This window comes from Molothrus ater, chromosome Z, assembly GCF_012460135.2.
Source record: "Molothrus ater isolate BHLD 08-10-18 breed brown headed cowbird chromosome Z, BPBGC_Mater_1.1, whole genome shotgun sequence".
Classification (NCBI taxonomy): Eukaryota; Metazoa; Chordata; class Aves; order Passeriformes; family Icteridae; genus Molothrus; species Molothrus ater.
Window position 1 is genome coordinate 9,744,018 of NC_050511.2, and position 17,146 is coordinate 9,761,163.

Consider the following 17,146-nt stretch of genomic DNA (forward strand, 5'->3'; position numbering starts at 1 on the left):
CGGCAATTCTCGCACGCCCCTCAGCAGAGCTCGCTCAGCGCTCGGCTACTCTCGGAATCTGCTCGGCGGCGCTCGGCCGCGCTCGGCTGGGCAGCCCCGGGGACCGGCGGCGGGGCGGGTCCGTGCTTCCGCCGTGCCCCGGGGGCGCGGGCGGGGCGGGGCGGGGCGGTGAAGAAGAGGGCGCGCGCGGGGCGGGGGGCGGCGATGGCGGCGGCGGCGGAGGAGACGGTGGAGTGGCCGCTGATGCGGCGCTACGAGGGGGCAGCGCAGGGCCGCGGCGTGGCGGCGGACGGCTGGCGCGTCTGCCTGGCACACAGCTTCGAGGAGCTGCGGCAGCCCTACGGCGCCGGGGACGTGCCGCTCCGCGATGTCCTGCGGCACGTCGGCCTCGCCTTGCGGTACGGCGGGGGATGGAGGGGGCCGGGAACGCACCGGGACGAGGGAGGGCGTCCCGCGGGGGACGCGGCGTTGCGCTGGAGCCGCTCGGTGCCGCGGGGGCCTCGCCCCGGGGAGGCACCGGGGATGTCCCGGTGTACGGAGAGGCAGAGTCCGGCGGATCACGGAAGGCCCCGGGCTGGCGGGAGCCGCCCTCCTCCTGCCCTGAGGCGCCGGCAGTCTCCAGCCTTCCTGGCGCCGGCACCGGGAGTAATTGGTGCTGAAGGGGCAGCACCCGGCGCTTGGGCTCCTCAGCACGGGGGAGCTGGGAGGATTGGGGGCATCGCTTGGGGATGGGGACCCCCGTTTCCCACACCTGGGGCTCATCGCTGCCGCATCCTCCCCGGCACACTCCCCAGTGCTGGCAGCTGGAGGTTAAACCGGGGCCAGCTGGGAGGGGCTTGGAACGCTGTGTGCCGTGGCAGGTTCGGGAGCGGGCCACCTCTCTGGGCTTTGCGTCGGGGTGAGCTGGAGGTAGCGACGGGGAGCACGCCTGTAAAGCCAGAGTGTCGTTTTAGCCTTTAACGCCGGAGTCCGGGTGCTGGCAGTGTTTGTGCCCCCGCCACGCTGAACGCGGAGACCTGCCACGGCATCGCTTATTTCCTTGTGCTGGATTTATGACTCCTGCCTCCATTTTCTGCTGGTGTCCTTGGAGGCTGCCACTTGCCAAGCTGGTTCCTGCAAAGCTGGATGAAAGGGCAGATTCTGGATCGCTTCGGGGTGCATGGCATGCTGGTCTGACCTGAGACGCCCCGGTGCGAGCCTGGGCACCCGGAAAGGGAGAGCATGGGTCATGCACCGGAGATAAAGGCTGCTGGAAAAGCTGCTGCAGCAGGTTGGGATGAGCTGAGCATTTGGGAAAGCGTGAAGTTCTGGTGGGGTGAGCAGGGAGGAGAGGTGATCCTGGCCTTGTTCTCATTGAAGTCTGGAAGAGCCTTGTATCAGTCCTAGGAAAAGGTCTTTGAAAGCAGGAAGCTTGACGTCAAACTACTGCCTCTTCTCCTGTTCAAGTTCAGGAAGTAATTTGGTTGTTTTCTCAAAGTACATTTGCCACGGCAAGAGCTTCCTTGCGAGGAGATTCCAGCCTCAAGAGCAGAGGAGACAACGTGCTAGGGTCATGAGAAATACCTGCGTGGTTTTGATTTAAACCCCAAGGCCAACATTGTTGGCTGAAAGGGCAGCCCATTCAGGGATGCGAGGATATATGGAAGGCTGCATGCTCCAGGCATCGGTGGGCATCTCAGCAGCTGCCAGGCTGGGGCAGCCAGCTCATGGAAACCTGGGTGCTGGTGCTGCAAGAGAAACCTGGAGTTCAGTTCTGTGTCATGGTGCAGGGATCTGTGAAGCCCTGCAGATTGGCCTGCCCTTTCCTGAGTGACCTCTGTGCCAGGGATGTTCTCAAAACTTGGCATGGCTTGGTGCATCAAGTGCAAAGTCACCTGGTGCAGGTGCTTGTAGCCACTGGGAGCACCTTGGGGTCACTGCTTGGGCTCAGGAGGTCCAGAGGAGCTCAGCAGAGGAGCCACAACATCCTGGTCCAGAGGAGCCACAACATCCTGGGTTGACATAGTTGCATTGAATTAAACATGATGAAGGGTGCCCTCTTCTGCAGCACCAGTGCTAGGTGCAGGTGATGTGGCTGGGGGTGTTGACAGCTCTGGTGCAGGATTTTTTTGTTAATCAGGGTAACTGTGGGGGACGTGTGTCTGGAAAGAAAGGGCTGCACAGAGTGCTCAGCTGGGGCTGGCAAGGCAGGAGAAGAGGTGCAGGCAGGTTTCTGCAGAGGTGGCTCATGTGTCCTGAGAGGGGTCATGCCATGAATCCAGATCAGCTGAGTAATGTTCAGCTAGGTTTTAACTCCACTGCCAATTTGAAGGAGAAGAAAATGCCCTCCAGCCCTGGCAGGGCTTTTGGTGCTGCAGAATGCAAAGTCTTTCTCCTTGTTATTCTGCAGCCCTGGCAGAGCTGTTAATAGCCAGCAATTGGGCATCGATCACTGGGCTTCTCCTCCTGGCTTGCATGATTTTGGGAGAAGCTGGCAGGAGAAGAGTTTGCATATTGAGATGGTAAAATGACTTTGGCAGTGGCAATAAAACCCAAAGTCATTCCACTGTGTTCTCCTGTAAAAACTGCTTCCTGAAACCCATCTCCTGCCTCCTTTCCAAGAAGTCAGGATGCCCTGCTAGGCTGTGCTGCAGCCACTCTGCCTGGGCACCTTATTTCCTGTTGCCAGAAGCCTGCTGGGGAAGCAGCTGGGTTGGTTCCCTGACGCTGGGTTGGAAAAGAATAATAATCATTTCCTTGAGAGAGAGAGAGAGAGCACTGCCAAAACCTCGCCTTGGCGGGGTAAGGCTGGGACTGTCCTGTCTGGAGAAGAGCAGTTGCAGCAGATATAGCTGGAAGATAGTGGCAGGCCCTGGTTCAGGGCAGTCAAGCAGGACAGGCTGGTTCTCATCATGTCCTGAACCCCTGTAAGCAAAACATCCACAGACAGTCAAACACAAAGCTGGGTCTGTAGGAGTGGAAAGCAGGCTGCAGTTAGGTTCTGTGCGATTACAGCCCAGAAAATCTCACCCTGAGAGGGATTTGGGGACCTTAGATGTTGGTGAATAAAGGTGAATGCCCAATGAGCAGCCAAAAAGTCAACTGTGGGTTGTTTCAGTTTGGGAAGAGTAGTACTACAGGTGTCATGGGAGAGCCTCTCCCCCTTGCTCCTGGGTGTGCATGTCCCCAGGGAATTATTGCTTGTTGCCCATCGCCTGTGCTCTGCATCCTGCGCAACCAGGGGCAGGACAGGCTGAGTGCTCCTGGCTGGGCTGGTTTTCTGCTCAGCAATATGGAATGGATGTCTGCAGATAGCTCAGGGACACTGCTCACTGTGGGGGCTCCTGTGTCCCCCCTGCTCACCTGGCACCCAGGGCCATGGAGCTGCCAGCTGGGTCCTACCTGACTGCTTGCTGGGCAAGGTTCAGCAGCTTCTGGTCCGGTAGCTGGTTTCCATGTGCTAATTGTGTCTGTATAGGAGGCTTAACTTGGGCCAGTTTATTAGCCAAAGCCAGTACTTTACAAGCATTGACTCGGAGCCTGGCCCTGCTCCTCTTGCCTGCAGTGGTGCTGGCACACCCAGCTGCAGCTGTGCCCCTGTTTGGGTGTCTTGATTCCCAGACCTTTGGGTGAGAAATTATCTGATGGGCAGTGCTGGTCTGTGCAGTTGGTGTGTGGATGGAGGCAAGTCCCCAGGATCCTGCCAGCTGCAGACAGCAACCATCACCACTTCCAGGGCAGGGCTGCCCTGTGCCCTCTGCCCCTGATGAAGTGGTGGTGTGTGGCAATGGGGAAGTGGAGGTGGAACAGCAAGGCTCGTGTCCCTGGGGCAGTGTGTATCTCCACTGGGCTTGCACCTCTGCTTGCAGGCCTTCCTTAGCAGGACATTGTGTACCAGGCATGTGCGTGGTGGTGGCCCTTGTGTGCATTCCCACTTCTCCATGAATGTCTGGGAAAGCCTGTGCTAAATGAGCTGGGAGTCCTGCTCTTGAGTTGCCCTTGCAGTCATTCCTGAGCTGCCTGAACTCTGCCTGCTTGTGCTTGTTGAGTGATGCATGCTCCAGATGGGTAATGGAGCCTTATTCCTCCTTGTGCCATGGGCATGGGGCATGGGTTCCTCTTGTACACCTCTAAAAGGAGGGAAAGCTCAACCTGTGCTCATCCTGCCCAGTGACAATGAAAGGATGGTGTTGCCTGCTCCTCACTTCTTCAATACTTCTCTTTCCCTCACAGGTACTTCAGGTGGTGGGTCAAGAAGACCCGGATAGAGAAGAAAAAGGCCTTCATTGACCTCTTGTGTGCTGTTCCTCTGCAGCAGATCTATGGTCAGCCTCCATCCGCTCTGGGCACTGGGGTGGGCAGGGGTTCACACAGGGCTGTCAGGGTGCTAGATGGAACGAGTGAGTCAAGGAGCTTTTGTGATTTGGGCGATATTGAGTGACTCTGCCTTGCAGAGATGCAGGAGGAGAGTTCTTGAGCCAGGTGCCACCTGGGGGAGGAATGGGGTTGCTAACTCTTGGTGTCTTTGCCAGGGTGCCCGCTGGGCGGGATCGGGGGAGGCACCATCACCCGCGGCTGGCGGGGAGAGTTCTGCCGCTGGCAGCTGAACCCTGGCCTTTACCACTACGAAACGGTCATCGCCAACCAGGTAGGGTCTGTTAGGGGAGTGACAGTCACTGCAGCAGCCTGGGCGGTTGGGACATCTGCCACAGGGCTCCTCTCATGCCCTGAACGTGCTCCTCTCCTCCACAGTTCACAGTGTGCCTGCGGTGCAAGGGGCAGACCATTTACCAGCAGGTCTTGTCCGTGGAGAGACCCAGCAGCCTGCAGGGCTGGAACTGGGGCTACTGCGGCCACTACGCCTTTTACCATGCCCTGTACCCCCGTGCCTGGCTGGTCTACGAGCTGCCGGGGCAGCAGGTGGTGCTCACCTGCCGGCAGGTCTCGCCCGTCATCCCCCATGACTATAAGGTAAGGCGGTGACGGCACCCCCGAGGGCAGAGCTGCTTGTTAGCGCCTTTCCCAGCATTTCCATGCTCCAGAGGGCAGAGCTGCTTCTTAGTGCCTTTTCCAGCGTTTCCCCCCTCCCGAGGGCAGAGATGCTTGTTAGCGCCTTTTCCAGCATTTCCATGCACCCGAGGTGCTTCCTCGCTGCCGCTTTCCAAGCGTTTCCCCACTTTCCCAGCGTTTCCCCGCTCCCGAGGGCAGAGCTCCTTGCTCGCCGCTTTCCCAGCGTTTCCCCACGGCCGCTCTCAGCAGCGCTGCGGGCGGGGGCAGCCCCACAGCCGTGCCGGAGCTCGGCACTGCAGCAAGGGATGGCTCAGCGCTGCCCGTGCCGGCTGCCAGCCCCAGGCGAGGGTGGCAGCTGTGCTGGGACACGTCTGACCTTCCTCTTACCCCGGCATTGCAGCAGCCCGTGAGCCTGTATCAGCCTGCCCAGCAGGTGAGCGATGAGACGCCCTTTAGGCTGAGCCCTAAAGGCCTCTTTCTGTCCCTCTGCTGCCCGGCGTGCTGCTTGCCAGCCCAGGGCTGCTCCTCTTTGGAATTTTGTCTTGCCTGCCTCCCAAATTCCTCTGCTCCTGCTGCTGCTCCTCAGCTTGGCAAGAGACTCCAAGTCCAAGTTATCATTGCCGGTGCTCTTGCTGCCGCTGCATCCTGCGTGGTGTCCCGTGCCGGGGGGAAAGGATGCTGGGGCAGCTGCCTGTGGAGCAGCAGCCCTGGAGGCAGCATTGTGCATCTCCGCCAGGACTCCAGCTTGCCAGTGGGAGTGTTCATCTGGGAGGTGGAGAACGGGAGGGATGAGGACGTGGAGGTGTCCATCATGTTCAGCCTGCAGAACGGCCCGGGAGCGGCGGAGGCCGGGAGCGGCGGGCACTGGAACGAGCCCTTCACCTTCCACAAGGATGGCCAGCGGGTTGCTGGGGTCCTGCTGCACCACTGCCCGCCCGTGAACCCCTTCACCCTGGCCATCTCTGCCCGGGAGAAGGTAAAGGGCTGGCCCTGCTGCTGGGGCTCCTGCTGGGGAGGGTGTGCAGCCCTGCTGCATGTGGGGCAGCTGCCTGCAGGCAGCTGGCAAAGGATGGCGGTGCAAGGCCTTGGGGTTAGCAGCGTTCCTCAGCGCTTGCCTGACACCAGGAGAGGGGACATGACGTTCCTGAGGGCACCGTCTTTGGGGATGGTGTCAGGAGAGCGGCTGAGGCAACGAGTTGCGAGTTGCTGGGCAGCCCATGAGAAGTGAGTGTCACGTCCTGCTGGTGGTACTGGGGAGGGGAGAGCATGAATCTTCTCCTCCAAAGGAGCAGCCCCTGATGATGCTCTTCCCTTGTTCAGGCTGGCACGGGAGTCACCCATGTGACGGCATTCAATCCCACGGGATTGGGTAGAGAGGTGTGGCAGGACCTCCTGCAGGATGGCAGGCTGGATTCACCCCCTGGTGAGTGCCTCCATCCTCCGTGGGACGGGTGCAGGGGGAGCAGGGCAAGTGGGTGGCCGTGCTGCTTCTGGGCACCCCAGCCAGGGCAGAGCTCTTTCCTCCAGCCTCCTTGGCTGTTCAAAATCTCCCCAGGATGCTGTGGCTTGTTCCCCAATTTAGGCTGTATCCAGACTTCCTACTGCTTGTCCTTGCTGTGGTTCTCCAAATGCTGTTCATACCACATTGGGGCTGTTCTTGGGTATTGGTTACACACGCCAGTATCTCATTATTCTGTGTGTGGTTGCACACTGAATTGAGATTTCTGCTAGGAAGCCAGCGTGCTGCCCAGCCCCCTTCCCATAGCTCCTGTTTCCAGATAAAATGAGCTGTAGCTGTGTCCTGTCGGAATTGTTACCACCAGCGTTTAAGAGTGCTTGGGGTTTAGTACTGCCATCACTGTCTGTCCTCTTCCTACTGTAACAGTTCTCTGAACGTCTCTTCTGATCATTCTGCATCCATCCTCAGGTCTCTGCTCACTCCCTTGGGAGGAGCCTTGAAGCAGGGTGGCATCTCCAGCCTTTGGTACTCACCTCCTATTGCCATAAAAGGTGACCATTTCCCTAATGTCTGTCAGTTTTTAAACAAGGATGATGCTGACAAACTAGTGATGCTGGGTCTTTGTAAGATTTCTTGAGGCTTAAATTACATAAATGAAGTTTTTACTATATAAATTTTTCCAGAAAAATAAGCTTCCTGTCTAGATGCACTCAGAGCTCTCCAGGTTATTGGGATGTGGTTTTTCTTCATGCATGCCAGACATTATCATAGTCTGGATCTGTGCTTATGTTGCTCTAATGAGTTTACCTTGTACACATGTCAGAACCAGCATATAATTATCCAGCCACCTAAGGGCTTTTCTTAAATATCAGAGTGTCTCAAACGCCCTGCGGAAAGCTGGAAACGATGACTATCCCTAGAAAGTCACAATGTCTCTGACTGCAGTGCAGATACAGAGTCATGGGATACTCTGTAGCTTCCATTCATGCCTGGTGGCTTTTCCTGCCTGATCTGTTCCTGTTCTTGGATGACTGAATCCTTTTAACCACTCCTCCCATGGAAGGTTTTTTTCCCCTGCGGTGACATCATCCCTTAAAACCCTGGGCTGTACCTTCCAGGTTGTACAGGAGCTTTGGTATGCCCACTCTCATCTCCCTCAAGGTGTGTGTGAACCTCAGTTACCCTCCCTTTGGTCTTCCTTGGTTGCTTAAGAATATCTTAATTTTTCCTGGCAGGTAAAAGCAGGCCGACAGAGAAGGGGGAGGTGACAGCAGCAGCAGTGTGTGCCAGCTGTAGGGTGCCTGCCCATGGGCACAAAACGCTGGAGTTTGCCCTGGCTTGGGACATGCCCTGTGTTCACTTTGGCTCCAAGGAGAAGCTGCACCTCAGGTAGGTGTATTCTCTCCACTGGTGTTTGGCTCATGCCCCCAGAGCTCTGTTTTCCCTCCTCCCTGACTTGTGTACTATGAGGGGACCTTTTGCCACGCACTCGTGGTGGCTGTGGCCCTGCCACCTCAGGGAGAGGACCCTGTGTCCAGCCCCTGCTCCCCAGTGCCCCTGCAGTAGCAGCTGAGTTCTGCTGTTCTCTGCAGTCCACTGTCCCTCTGTGGTGTCTGTGGGGGTTTCCCAGGTGGAGCCCACAGGGTGCTGACCAAACCCTTCCTTGGCAGGCGGTACACCCGGTTTTTTGGCAGCAACGGCGATGCTGCTCCTGCCCTGTCCCACTACGCCCTGACACACTACGAGGAGTGGGAGAGGAAGATCGAAGCGTGGCAGGATCCCATCCTGGAGAACAGGTAGGGCAGATGGGAGCACCTTCCCAGTGGCCTCCTGGGCTTGGCTGCCACAGGTTCATCACCACCTCAGCCTCCGAGGCTGAGCTTCCCTCTTTCCCGCAGCCAGCTGCCTTCCTGGTACAAGTCAGCCCTGTTCAATGAGCTCTACTTCCTGACGGATGGAGGGACCATCTGGATGGAGGTGCCCCCTGATTGCCGTGCCGAGGAGCTGCAGGGGCCGGCGGGGGCGGGGCTCTCCCACCTCCTCCCTGTCCTGCGGGAGTACGGAAGGTTTGCTTATTTGGAAGGTAACTCACAAGGACGTGAGGCACTCTCCAGCCTCAAGCCCTCCTCCCATTATCTGTGGCCATGTGTTTTGAACTTGCCATGGGGGTGTTTTTCACACTCCAGTGGGTAGGGGGCAGTGCTATTCCCAGGAAAAGCCCTTGCAGCCCTGAAGGATAGGGCATGGAGTGTTCTGCACATGCCTGGTGCTCTGGGTAGAGAATGAAACCCTCTTGGAACGGGAGCTCCTGTCCGTGCTGGGAAAGATGCCCCTGTCCAGGGCCCTGTGGAGGGAGGAGCTTTGCCCCTTGTCCCCTGCCCATGGCAGTCTCCTTTGCCTCACCACCTGCCCTGTCCTGCCAGGCCAGGAGTACCGGATGTACAACACCTACGATGTCCATTTCTACGCCTCCTTCGCTCTCATCATGCTGTGGCCCAAGCTGCAGATCAGCCTGCAGTATGACATTGGTGAGTGTCCCCAGAGCCCTGCCTTGCTGCCTGCTCAGGGCTTCACCTGGGGAGGGGACAGAGCCTTGGGCACAGCTGCTGCTGCTGCTGCAGAGATGTGTGCCTTGGAGCCAGCAGCCCCCTCCGGCCGCTCTGCTGTGCCCAGCTCTTGCAGCCCTGGAATGTTGCTGCCCCAGCAGCTCTGTGCCCAGCACTGGGGGCACCTTCTTGCCATGCTGGGGGTGCCCAGCTGGCTCTGCCTGCCCTGGGGGAGCCCCTGGTTTTCCCAGCTCTGTCCTTACCCCTTGCAGAGGAGACATGGAGCTGTTTGCAGACTCCCAGTGCTCTGGCTGTGTTTAGTGGCTGCTTGGCGGTGGCCTGAGTAGGGGTGTGGAGCACAGCCCTTTGCTGGGCTCTGGTAGGGCTGAGCCCACTGGGTACCCTTCCCAGCCCTCCCTTAAGGGGGTAGTGACATTTTCATATCCCCTGCTGAGTGCGGGATGGAGAGCAGCCTGTCCCCTCAGCCTTTTGCAGAGGGCTGTGATCTTGGAGCTCCAAAGGGCAGCCTGATGTGCTGGTGCTGGTGGCTCTGCCTGTGCTTATGCTTGGTCCTTTCTGCAGCTGTTTTTGCTCTCATTCTTACTTGTCCTGCATTGTGTCCTCTGCAGCTGTCACTGTGGTGAACGAGGATGTCCAGCCCCGGCAGTACCTGATGTGTGGTCAGACAGCCCAGGTGAAAATGAAGAATGTGGTGCCACACGACATTGGGGACCCAGGTGAGGGGTCTGTGGGGGAGCAGAGGGGATGCCAAGCTGTGGGAAATGGGTATAGTGCGTGAAATACACTGTTTATTGTTGTCAAGCATTGGAACTGGCTGCCTGGGAAGTTGTGGTGCCACCATCCATGGTGTATTTAAAAGCGTAGATGTGGCACTTAGGGATGTGGTTCAGTAGTGGACTTAGCAGTGCTGAGAGGTCTTTTCCAACTTAAATGATTGTGTGATTCTATGTTTTCTGGGAATGGAAACCTGGATGATGTGGGGTGGTGATGAAGACCGTGCTGCATTAATCTTTTACAAGGGAGACAGAGGGAAGTAGCCAGAGGGCTGTTCTCACTGGAGATGGCACAGGCTACAACAAATATTTCAGTGCTGTTTGATCACAGCACCCTTGGGTCCTCGCTCCCATGTAGGAGGAGGGATGTTTGTTGCTTGCTGCCCTGCTGCATCTGCTCTGTCCTGGTTTAGGTGACGAGCCATGGCAGCGTGTCAATGCCTACCTGATGCACGACACTGCTGACTGGAAGGACCTCAACCTCAAGTTTGTGCTGCAGGTGTACCGTGACTACTACCTGACCCATGACTCCCTGTACCTGCGGGACATGTGGCCAGTGTGCCAGGTACTGGGAGATCAGACTGTGGGCTGTCACCCTTCCCCACTTCCCACTTCAGGAGCCAAGCAGCTTCCTGAGAGGATGGATGCTCCCGAGCAGAGTGTGAGGAGCTTCCAGGATGTGAGGACTGCGTGACCATGTCCTGCCTCTCCCACAGGCTGTGATGGAGTCGGAGCTGAAGTTTGACACGGATAACGACGGGCTCATTGAAAACGGAGGCTTTGCTGACCAGACGTACGACGCGTGGGTGGTGCACGGAGCCAGGTGAGCAAGAGAGGCACATGGGGGTTGGAGAGGGGGTCTGTGGGGAGGGGACATAGCTCAGAGCTGGGCCCTTGTATCCCATTTGTCACTGAACCCTTGAGGTGTCCCACATTGCTGATGCTCCTCTCGTTTGGCTCTGGCAGTGCCTACTGTGGCGGACTGTGGCTGGCTGCAGTCTGCATGATGTGCAAGATGGCAGAGGTGCTTGGGGATACTGAGATCCAGCAGAAATACCTGGGCATCCTGAACAAGGGCAAGGAGGCGTTTGAGAGGATGCTCTGGAATGGTGGGTGTTCAGCAGTGGGGAACCACGCTCAGCTGGCCGTGTGTCCCTTGGGAGGGAGTGTCTCCTCCCTGCATCATGGAGCCTTGTGGGGAATGGGGGAAGGAAGGGGCGATACTGTCCCTGCAAGCTGGGAGGGGAAGGAGCTGGTGTCTAGGAAGGGATAGGTGTGGGAAAGGGAGAAGAGTCTTGTGGAAAAAGCAGCTGTGCTCCTGCCACACAGGGAGGTGTGTAGGGACAGCTCACATGAGCCAGTATCTTAATCTATTGTTTTTAAACTGTTTCTTGCCTTTTCTAGGAAAATACTACAACTATGATAGCAGTGGAAGTGACACGTCCATCAGCATCATGTCAGACCAGTGTGCTGGGCAGTGGTTTCTTGGAGCTTGTGGTCTGGACCAAGGGGAGTTTGAGGTAAGAGAAGGGGCTGCCTGGTGTGGTTGTGGCGAGATGGGACCTGTGGCATGAGGGAAGCAGCAGCAGGGCTGGCACATGCTGGGGGTTACACTTTAGGGCTAATGTGGCAGGCACCTGCCGGCTCTCACACTGCACACCATAGTGGAGGCTGTTGGATGGGTACAGTGGAATCCATCTTAGACCAGAACCCTCTCAGAGAGAGGCCATGCAAGCAGGGATGTGTAACTGCAGCTAGCTTTGGCCCCAGTGGGGTTTGCTGTGGGCAAGGTGCTATTTGTTTTAAAACGGTAGAAAAAAGTATATGAAACTTTCCACATTATTTGCTGCCCTGAAAAGTCCAAAATTAATATCAGAAGGATCCATGGCTTATTCCAAGTCCTGAAGGCTTGGAATAAGTTGCTCTTCAGTTGCAAGAGAAGAATTGGCTGCAGCCTCCTCATGTCTGCTGGGATGCTCAGAGCAGCCACTGAGCCACAGCTCAGAGCTGCAACACCCTAAAGAGAGAGGGGCAGTGCAGAACCCTTGGGTTATTTATACCCCATGGCTGCTGTCACAGCAAAGCTTTCTGGTGGCCATGGGCAGCAGGCCAAGGCCTCAGCTGAGTGAAGGGAGGAGTGGCTTTGTCTTTGGGAGGGTGACAAACCACTTCACTGTGCATTGGGAAATCAGAGGGGAGCTTCAGGTGACTTTAGCTGCTCATTCCCTCCTGTGTTTAACCCAGTGTGGGGCTGGGGCTGTGCCTGGGGCTCCAGGCAGGGTCTGGCCCAGCCCTCCTGCAGTAAATCCCTCCTGCAGCTCCTTTTGGGGAGGAAACAGTAGATTTGGTGCAGTCCAGAATGTGGCCTGCCTCTCCCCAGCCTCAGCGTGGTGCTGCTGAAGGTGGCACTTGTCCTTGCTCTCTGGTGAGCTCTGAGCTGACTGCAGGTGGGACTGCTGAATTCCTCTGTTACTATGACATTTCATTGATTTTTTTCCATGTATTTTGCTCCATTGCCTGGCTGGCATCACTCCTGTCTGTGAGCTCATTGACGTGGCCTTGGTGTGTGGCCTTGTGTGCACAAGTCAGCAGTGAACAAGTCAGAAATGAGATGTAAGAACTGTCTGTGATCCAGTCTTGAAGAGAGTGTGCCCAAAAGCTTCTGCCAGAGAAGGGCACCTCAGCCCTTCACTGATTCCCACAGCATCCCCTGGGCTTATCTCCAGAGCCACAGTGGGGAAAAATGTCTGCAGGGATGCTTGGCTTGAGCATAGAGAGAAGGGATTTGCTGCTTTTGCTTTGGACTGCCCAGCCTTCCCTGGCAAGGTCGTGTCTGGTGTCATCCCAGCCTCTGCTTCCCCTGGCTCTGGTGTCACCAGACTGACAATAAGTGTCTGACATGTCCTTGGGCTGTGCTGATGAGCCCCATGGCTCTTGTCTCCCTTGCAAGTGACAACCATAAAGTAGATGAGGATGGTGTGGTTGGCCAGGCCCCCAGAGCAAACCCACAAGCGATGGGGAAGGGGCTTGGCCAGTGATTGTGGGTGAGAAGCTGTTTCTGGAGATCAGCTAGTTAGATGAACTGTCAACGTCCTCTTGAGCAACGTGGAATGTGGTTCAGCATGTCTCTAAAGTATTTTAGGGGCTTTTTAAACCTTTTGGGGAAAGAGATGTTTCACTTCCTCCTGTTATTTTTTGAGGTGGGCATTTGTGTCTGTTGACCCAGTGAACTGTGTTGCCCTTTTCCTCATGGAAAATTCAATCCTGCTCCAGCCCCAGCCTGAGGGGTCCACGTGAGCACCAAGCCCGTCTCTGTCCGCCCAGGTTTTCCCCAAGAGCCACGTCCTCAGCGCGCTCAAGACCATCTTCGAGAAGAACGTGCTGGGCTTTGCGGGCGGCACCATGGGCGCCGTGAACGGCATGAGACCCGACGGCGTGCCCGACACCTCCAGCGTGCAGTCCAACGAGGTCTGGGTCGGCGTGGTCTACTCCCTGGCTGCCACCATGATCCAGGAGGTGAGCAGGGAGGATGCTGCTGCTGCTGTGCTCACCAGGGTGTGCTCTGTGGGCGAGCTGATGGTGCTGTTCCCTCTCGTGCAGGGCATGGTGGAGGAAGGCTTCCGTACGGCGGAGGGCTGCTACCGGACCGTGTGGGAGCGGCTGGGCATGGCCTTCCAGACGCCGGAGGCCTACCGGGAGAAGAAGGTGTACCGCTCGCTGGCCTACATGCGGCCCCTCAGCATCTGGAGCATGCAGCTGGCCCTGGAGCGCCGGGCTGGCCGGGCACAGGCACTGGCACAGCTCGCCCAGGGCCACAGCCACCCTTGAGCCTCGTGGCACTGGGCAGGGCACCACGGGTTGGGGGGTGCAGATGGCAGGCAGGGACCCTCCCCTCTCTCTCTGTGCTAGTACTCACATTGCTGTTTTCCTTCCCTACCTCCACTACGTGCCCTTGACCTCAGAGGGCTTCCAGCTGCTGGTGCTGAGCACAAGGGGGGACCAGAGGTGTGGGGGATATATCCTCAGAGTGTGGTGGCTTAAGGGGTTGCTGCTGGAGCCTGTGCCTCCCCTTCCCTATCGCTCAGGGCTCTGACAGCCTGCAGGCTCCCCAGCCATCCCAAACTGCAGCTGGTACCTTGCCCAGAGGCACAGGAGACCTCTCTCCTGCAGGCATTGGGCTGGGTGAGGTGGGCAGCTGTTCTGCAGGGAAAGAAAAGGGTGTGGGTGAATGTGTGTGTGAGATATTGGAGTGGTGCACTCAGGCACACGGATGCTGTAGTTGTCCTGGGGTGACACTGCACATTCTGACTGGCTCTGCCCCAGCAGGGCCTGTGGCAGATACAATCCCCAGGGGAGACCCGGCTCCCTGGACAGTGACAATCTGAGCCCAAGAAGCAGGTCCTGGTCTGGTACCATGGCCCCCTCCCTGCTGGTGCCGGGGGCAGGCAGTGGAGCACATGAAAGGGGATAAATCACTTCAGTTCTTAATAAATCTATCCAGCTGTCTACTCTTGTTCTTCTTTGGTGTCTTCTTTGGCACAGGACCAAATTGGAAGAGGGAACTCTTGCAATTCCCCTTTATCTTCCTGGATATAGGCTGGAGGGCTAGGGGGCAGAGAGGGGACAAGTCCCAGTGGTGTCTGGCTCTTGTGGAGCATTGCTGAAGGGAGCAGGGATGTGCACTTTACTCACTTCTCCAGATGCAATAGCAGCAGGTAAGACCTGCTTCTTGCTTGGCTCCTGGCTCTGCCCTGCCTTGCCAGCAGCAGAGGAGAGAGCATTCCTCCTGGGAAGGCCTCTGTGGGCAGCAACTGAGCCACAGGGCTGCAGGCCCTCGACTACATCGAGTCCCTTCTGCCCAGGGCTGGGCACCCTTCTCCTTCTTTCTCTGCCACTGCAGCAGTTGAAGGCTGTGCAATCCTGGTGTGGGAGGGATAGAAAGGAGGGAGCTCCTGTTGTGCCCACAGAAACACAGATCTCCTGGACAGATAGGCACTACATCCCTAGGACAGAGAGAGGGACACCCCAGTCCCCTTTCTGTATCAGGATGCTGTGCCTGCAGTGGGGGTGAAATAACTTGAACAATTCCCTCTTTGCAAATATTTGCAATCCACTATTTGCAGGGGGGAATGGAGAAAGGGGTGTCATGCTGCTTTTAGTATTGAATAATGCTGAAATGAGTCTGACTCATCAGTCCCTGAAGTTCAACATCCTGAACAGCGATGTGTATGTGTGATAGAACTGGCAAAGAACCAAGAAAGGAAACCAGCAAGTGATACTATTGATAATGTATCTGAAGCTGCTGAGCTGCCACAGCTGACATCCTGATGATAGCCAAGTCACATTATGCTGTAAAAGCTTGCCCCCAGTTCTAAGGTCAAGTCTTCTAAAACCCTCCTTCCCAGAGTGTGTGTGGAGATTCCTCCCTTGCATGGAGATACCCCCTTCTTGAGGCTGAACCAGAGTGATTTGCCCACAATTACTGGTATGGGAAACTTCAGGGTCTACTTTGTAATGGGCCTTGCTAGCTAGCTTTAATATAATGAATACTGCTTCAAAATATTGCATCATACTATAGAAATTGTTATAGCTTCTAATCTGTAGTAAATAATTCTTATAAAGATATTTTTGTCTAATAATCCTAATAAATTATTTGTTTTTATATAAATATATTTGATTTGCCATCCTCAATGCTGTGGTACTATGTTGTATAAAATTTCTGTTGCACCTGTATAATCCTTTAGACATAATCCATTGACAGAATCTGGGGCTAAGCTGGATCCAGCTCTGCCCAAACTCTTCAGTGGGCAGGATTCTAGAATGCAAGAGAGTGCTTTCTGAGCCTTGTGATTCAGCAGGAGGGAGGGCTTATTTAATAAACATTTTCTGAAGCTCCCACTCTGCCTGTGGCACTGTCCCAGACAGACGCCCCCACAATCCCATGTCCTGCATCCCCTCCATCTCCCCAGGCAGGGGCAGATGTGTGGGCCAGTTCTGTGCCCACAGCCAGGGCTCCTCTGGGTGCACAAGGGACTGGAGTGCCAGCCAGGGGACTCCCAGCATGGGCAGGGGGTGCTCTCACTGCTGTACCTGGGAGCTGCCACTGCACAGTGAAGCTGAAGCTGGGTTAGCTCTTGGCTGCTGGGCTCCTTGCAGGGGTGACAGCAGGGTCTGCTTGTTGGTGGCTGCTGCTGCGCTGTGCCAGGAGCCCAAGGCGGTCCCAGCTGTGTTCAGGGCCAAAAGGGTCATGTAAGAGCCCAGCTCGTTTCTCCACAGGCCCTGCAGGTGACCCTGGGGCTTGTGTGGGTGGCTCAGTCAGTGCCCAGGCTCAGTCCCATGTTCAGCCTGGCTGAGCAGGAGATGTGTGCCCCATGGCACAGCCCCTCGCCCTGGCAGCTGTCACCAGCGCATGGGCATCAGTCCGGAGAGCAACCCTCAGTCTCTGGGCAGGGCAGCAGAGCTGGAGGTACCCTGTGGCAGGCGGAGGTGACCCACAGCAGCCCCAAGGAAGCACAGCCAGAGCTGGCAGCCTCCTTGGTCATGGACACTGCACTGTGGCCCGGCATGGTACAGGACGGTGCACCCAGAACCTGCAGCCCCTCAGGCAAAACCTTTGTGTGCTGTGGTGGCAGAGTATGGCACAGAGAAAACACACACCACGGGGATGGCACAGCCAGGGTATGCAGCCCCTCGTCCCCCACCCTGCACCCAGGACAGCACAGCACAGCACAGCTCAGCACGGCCAGACTGCCCCAGGGCTGCTCTCCCCTCCCTGGATGCAGCACCACGGGCCATGAGCAGGGCCAGGGCGAGCAGCAGCAGCAGCCCTGGGTGCCCATGGTGCTGGTGGCCATGTGTGGTGTCAGACTCTGCTCCTTTTATATCAGAGGGGGCTGAGCCTCCTGCCAAGGGACACCCATGAGATAGGAGAGCCCCGATCCCTCTGGACAGTGATGGAGTCTGGGGGGGACACTGAGTGAGCTGGTAGGGAGCACAGCGAGGGCAGCAGGTGAGAAGAGCATTAAAGATACCCCAGGCAGGGTGTGGGAGCTTTGAGGACACCACAGGAAACACATTGGATCTCTGGGACACCACAGAAAGGGTGGAGGAGTTCTGGGGACACCACAAGAAGGGCTATTATCTCTTTCTGGCCATGGCAGGACTTCTTTAGTGGCAAAGTGCATCCTTAATACTCAACAGCTATCAGGGCTGGCAGATATGAAGTAGCCTCTCTCCTCTCCCTCTCCTCTCCTCTCCTCTCCTCTCCTCTCCTCTCCTCTCCTCTCCTCTCCTCTCCTCTCCTCTCCTCTCCTCTCCTCTCCTCTCCTCTCCTCTCCTCTCCTCTCCTCTCCTCTCCT

At 56.9% G+C, this 17,146-nt stretch overlaps 1 protein-coding gene across 1 annotated transcript; it reads left to right on the forward strand.

Annotated features, from left to right (window-relative positions):
* The first annotated feature begins 216 nt into the window (after positions 1-216).
* On the forward strand, positions 217-15,479 carry LOC118699059 (non-lysosomal glucosylceramidase-like). The gene is made up of 17 exons (XM_036402717.2): positions 217-398; positions 4,213-4,304; positions 4,512-4,627; positions 4,732-4,950; positions 5,726-5,965; positions 6,310-6,412; positions 7,684-7,837; positions 8,119-8,244; positions 8,347-8,531; positions 8,872-8,976; positions 9,624-9,731; positions 10,202-10,353; positions 10,505-10,611; positions 10,755-10,897; positions 11,193-11,308; positions 13,113-13,304; positions 13,389-15,479. The coding sequence occupies exons 1-17, from the start codon at positions 244-246 to the stop codon at positions 13,614-13,616; spliced, it is 2,541 nt and encodes an 846-aa protein (XP_036258610.1). The 5' UTR covers positions 217-243; the 3' UTR covers positions 13,617-15,479.
* Positions 15,480-17,146: the final 1,667 nt, after the last annotated feature.

What these genes read in the sequence shown, in the direction of transcription:
- LOC118699059 (XM_036402717.2), top strand. Translation starts at nt 244, where the DNA reads ATGCGGCGCTACGAGGGGGCAGCGCAGGGCCGCGGCGTGGCGGCGGAC. An exon ending in ACATGTGGCCAGTGTGCCAG is followed by an intron (nt 10,354 to 10,504) that starts GTACTGGGAGAT and finishes CCTCTCCCACAG; the next exon opens with GCTGTGATGGAGTCGGAGCT. An exon ending in TGAGAGGATGCTCTGGAATG is followed by an intron (nt 10,898 to 11,192) that starts GTGGGTGTTCAG and finishes TGCCTTTTCTAG; the next exon opens with GAAAATACTACAACTATGAT.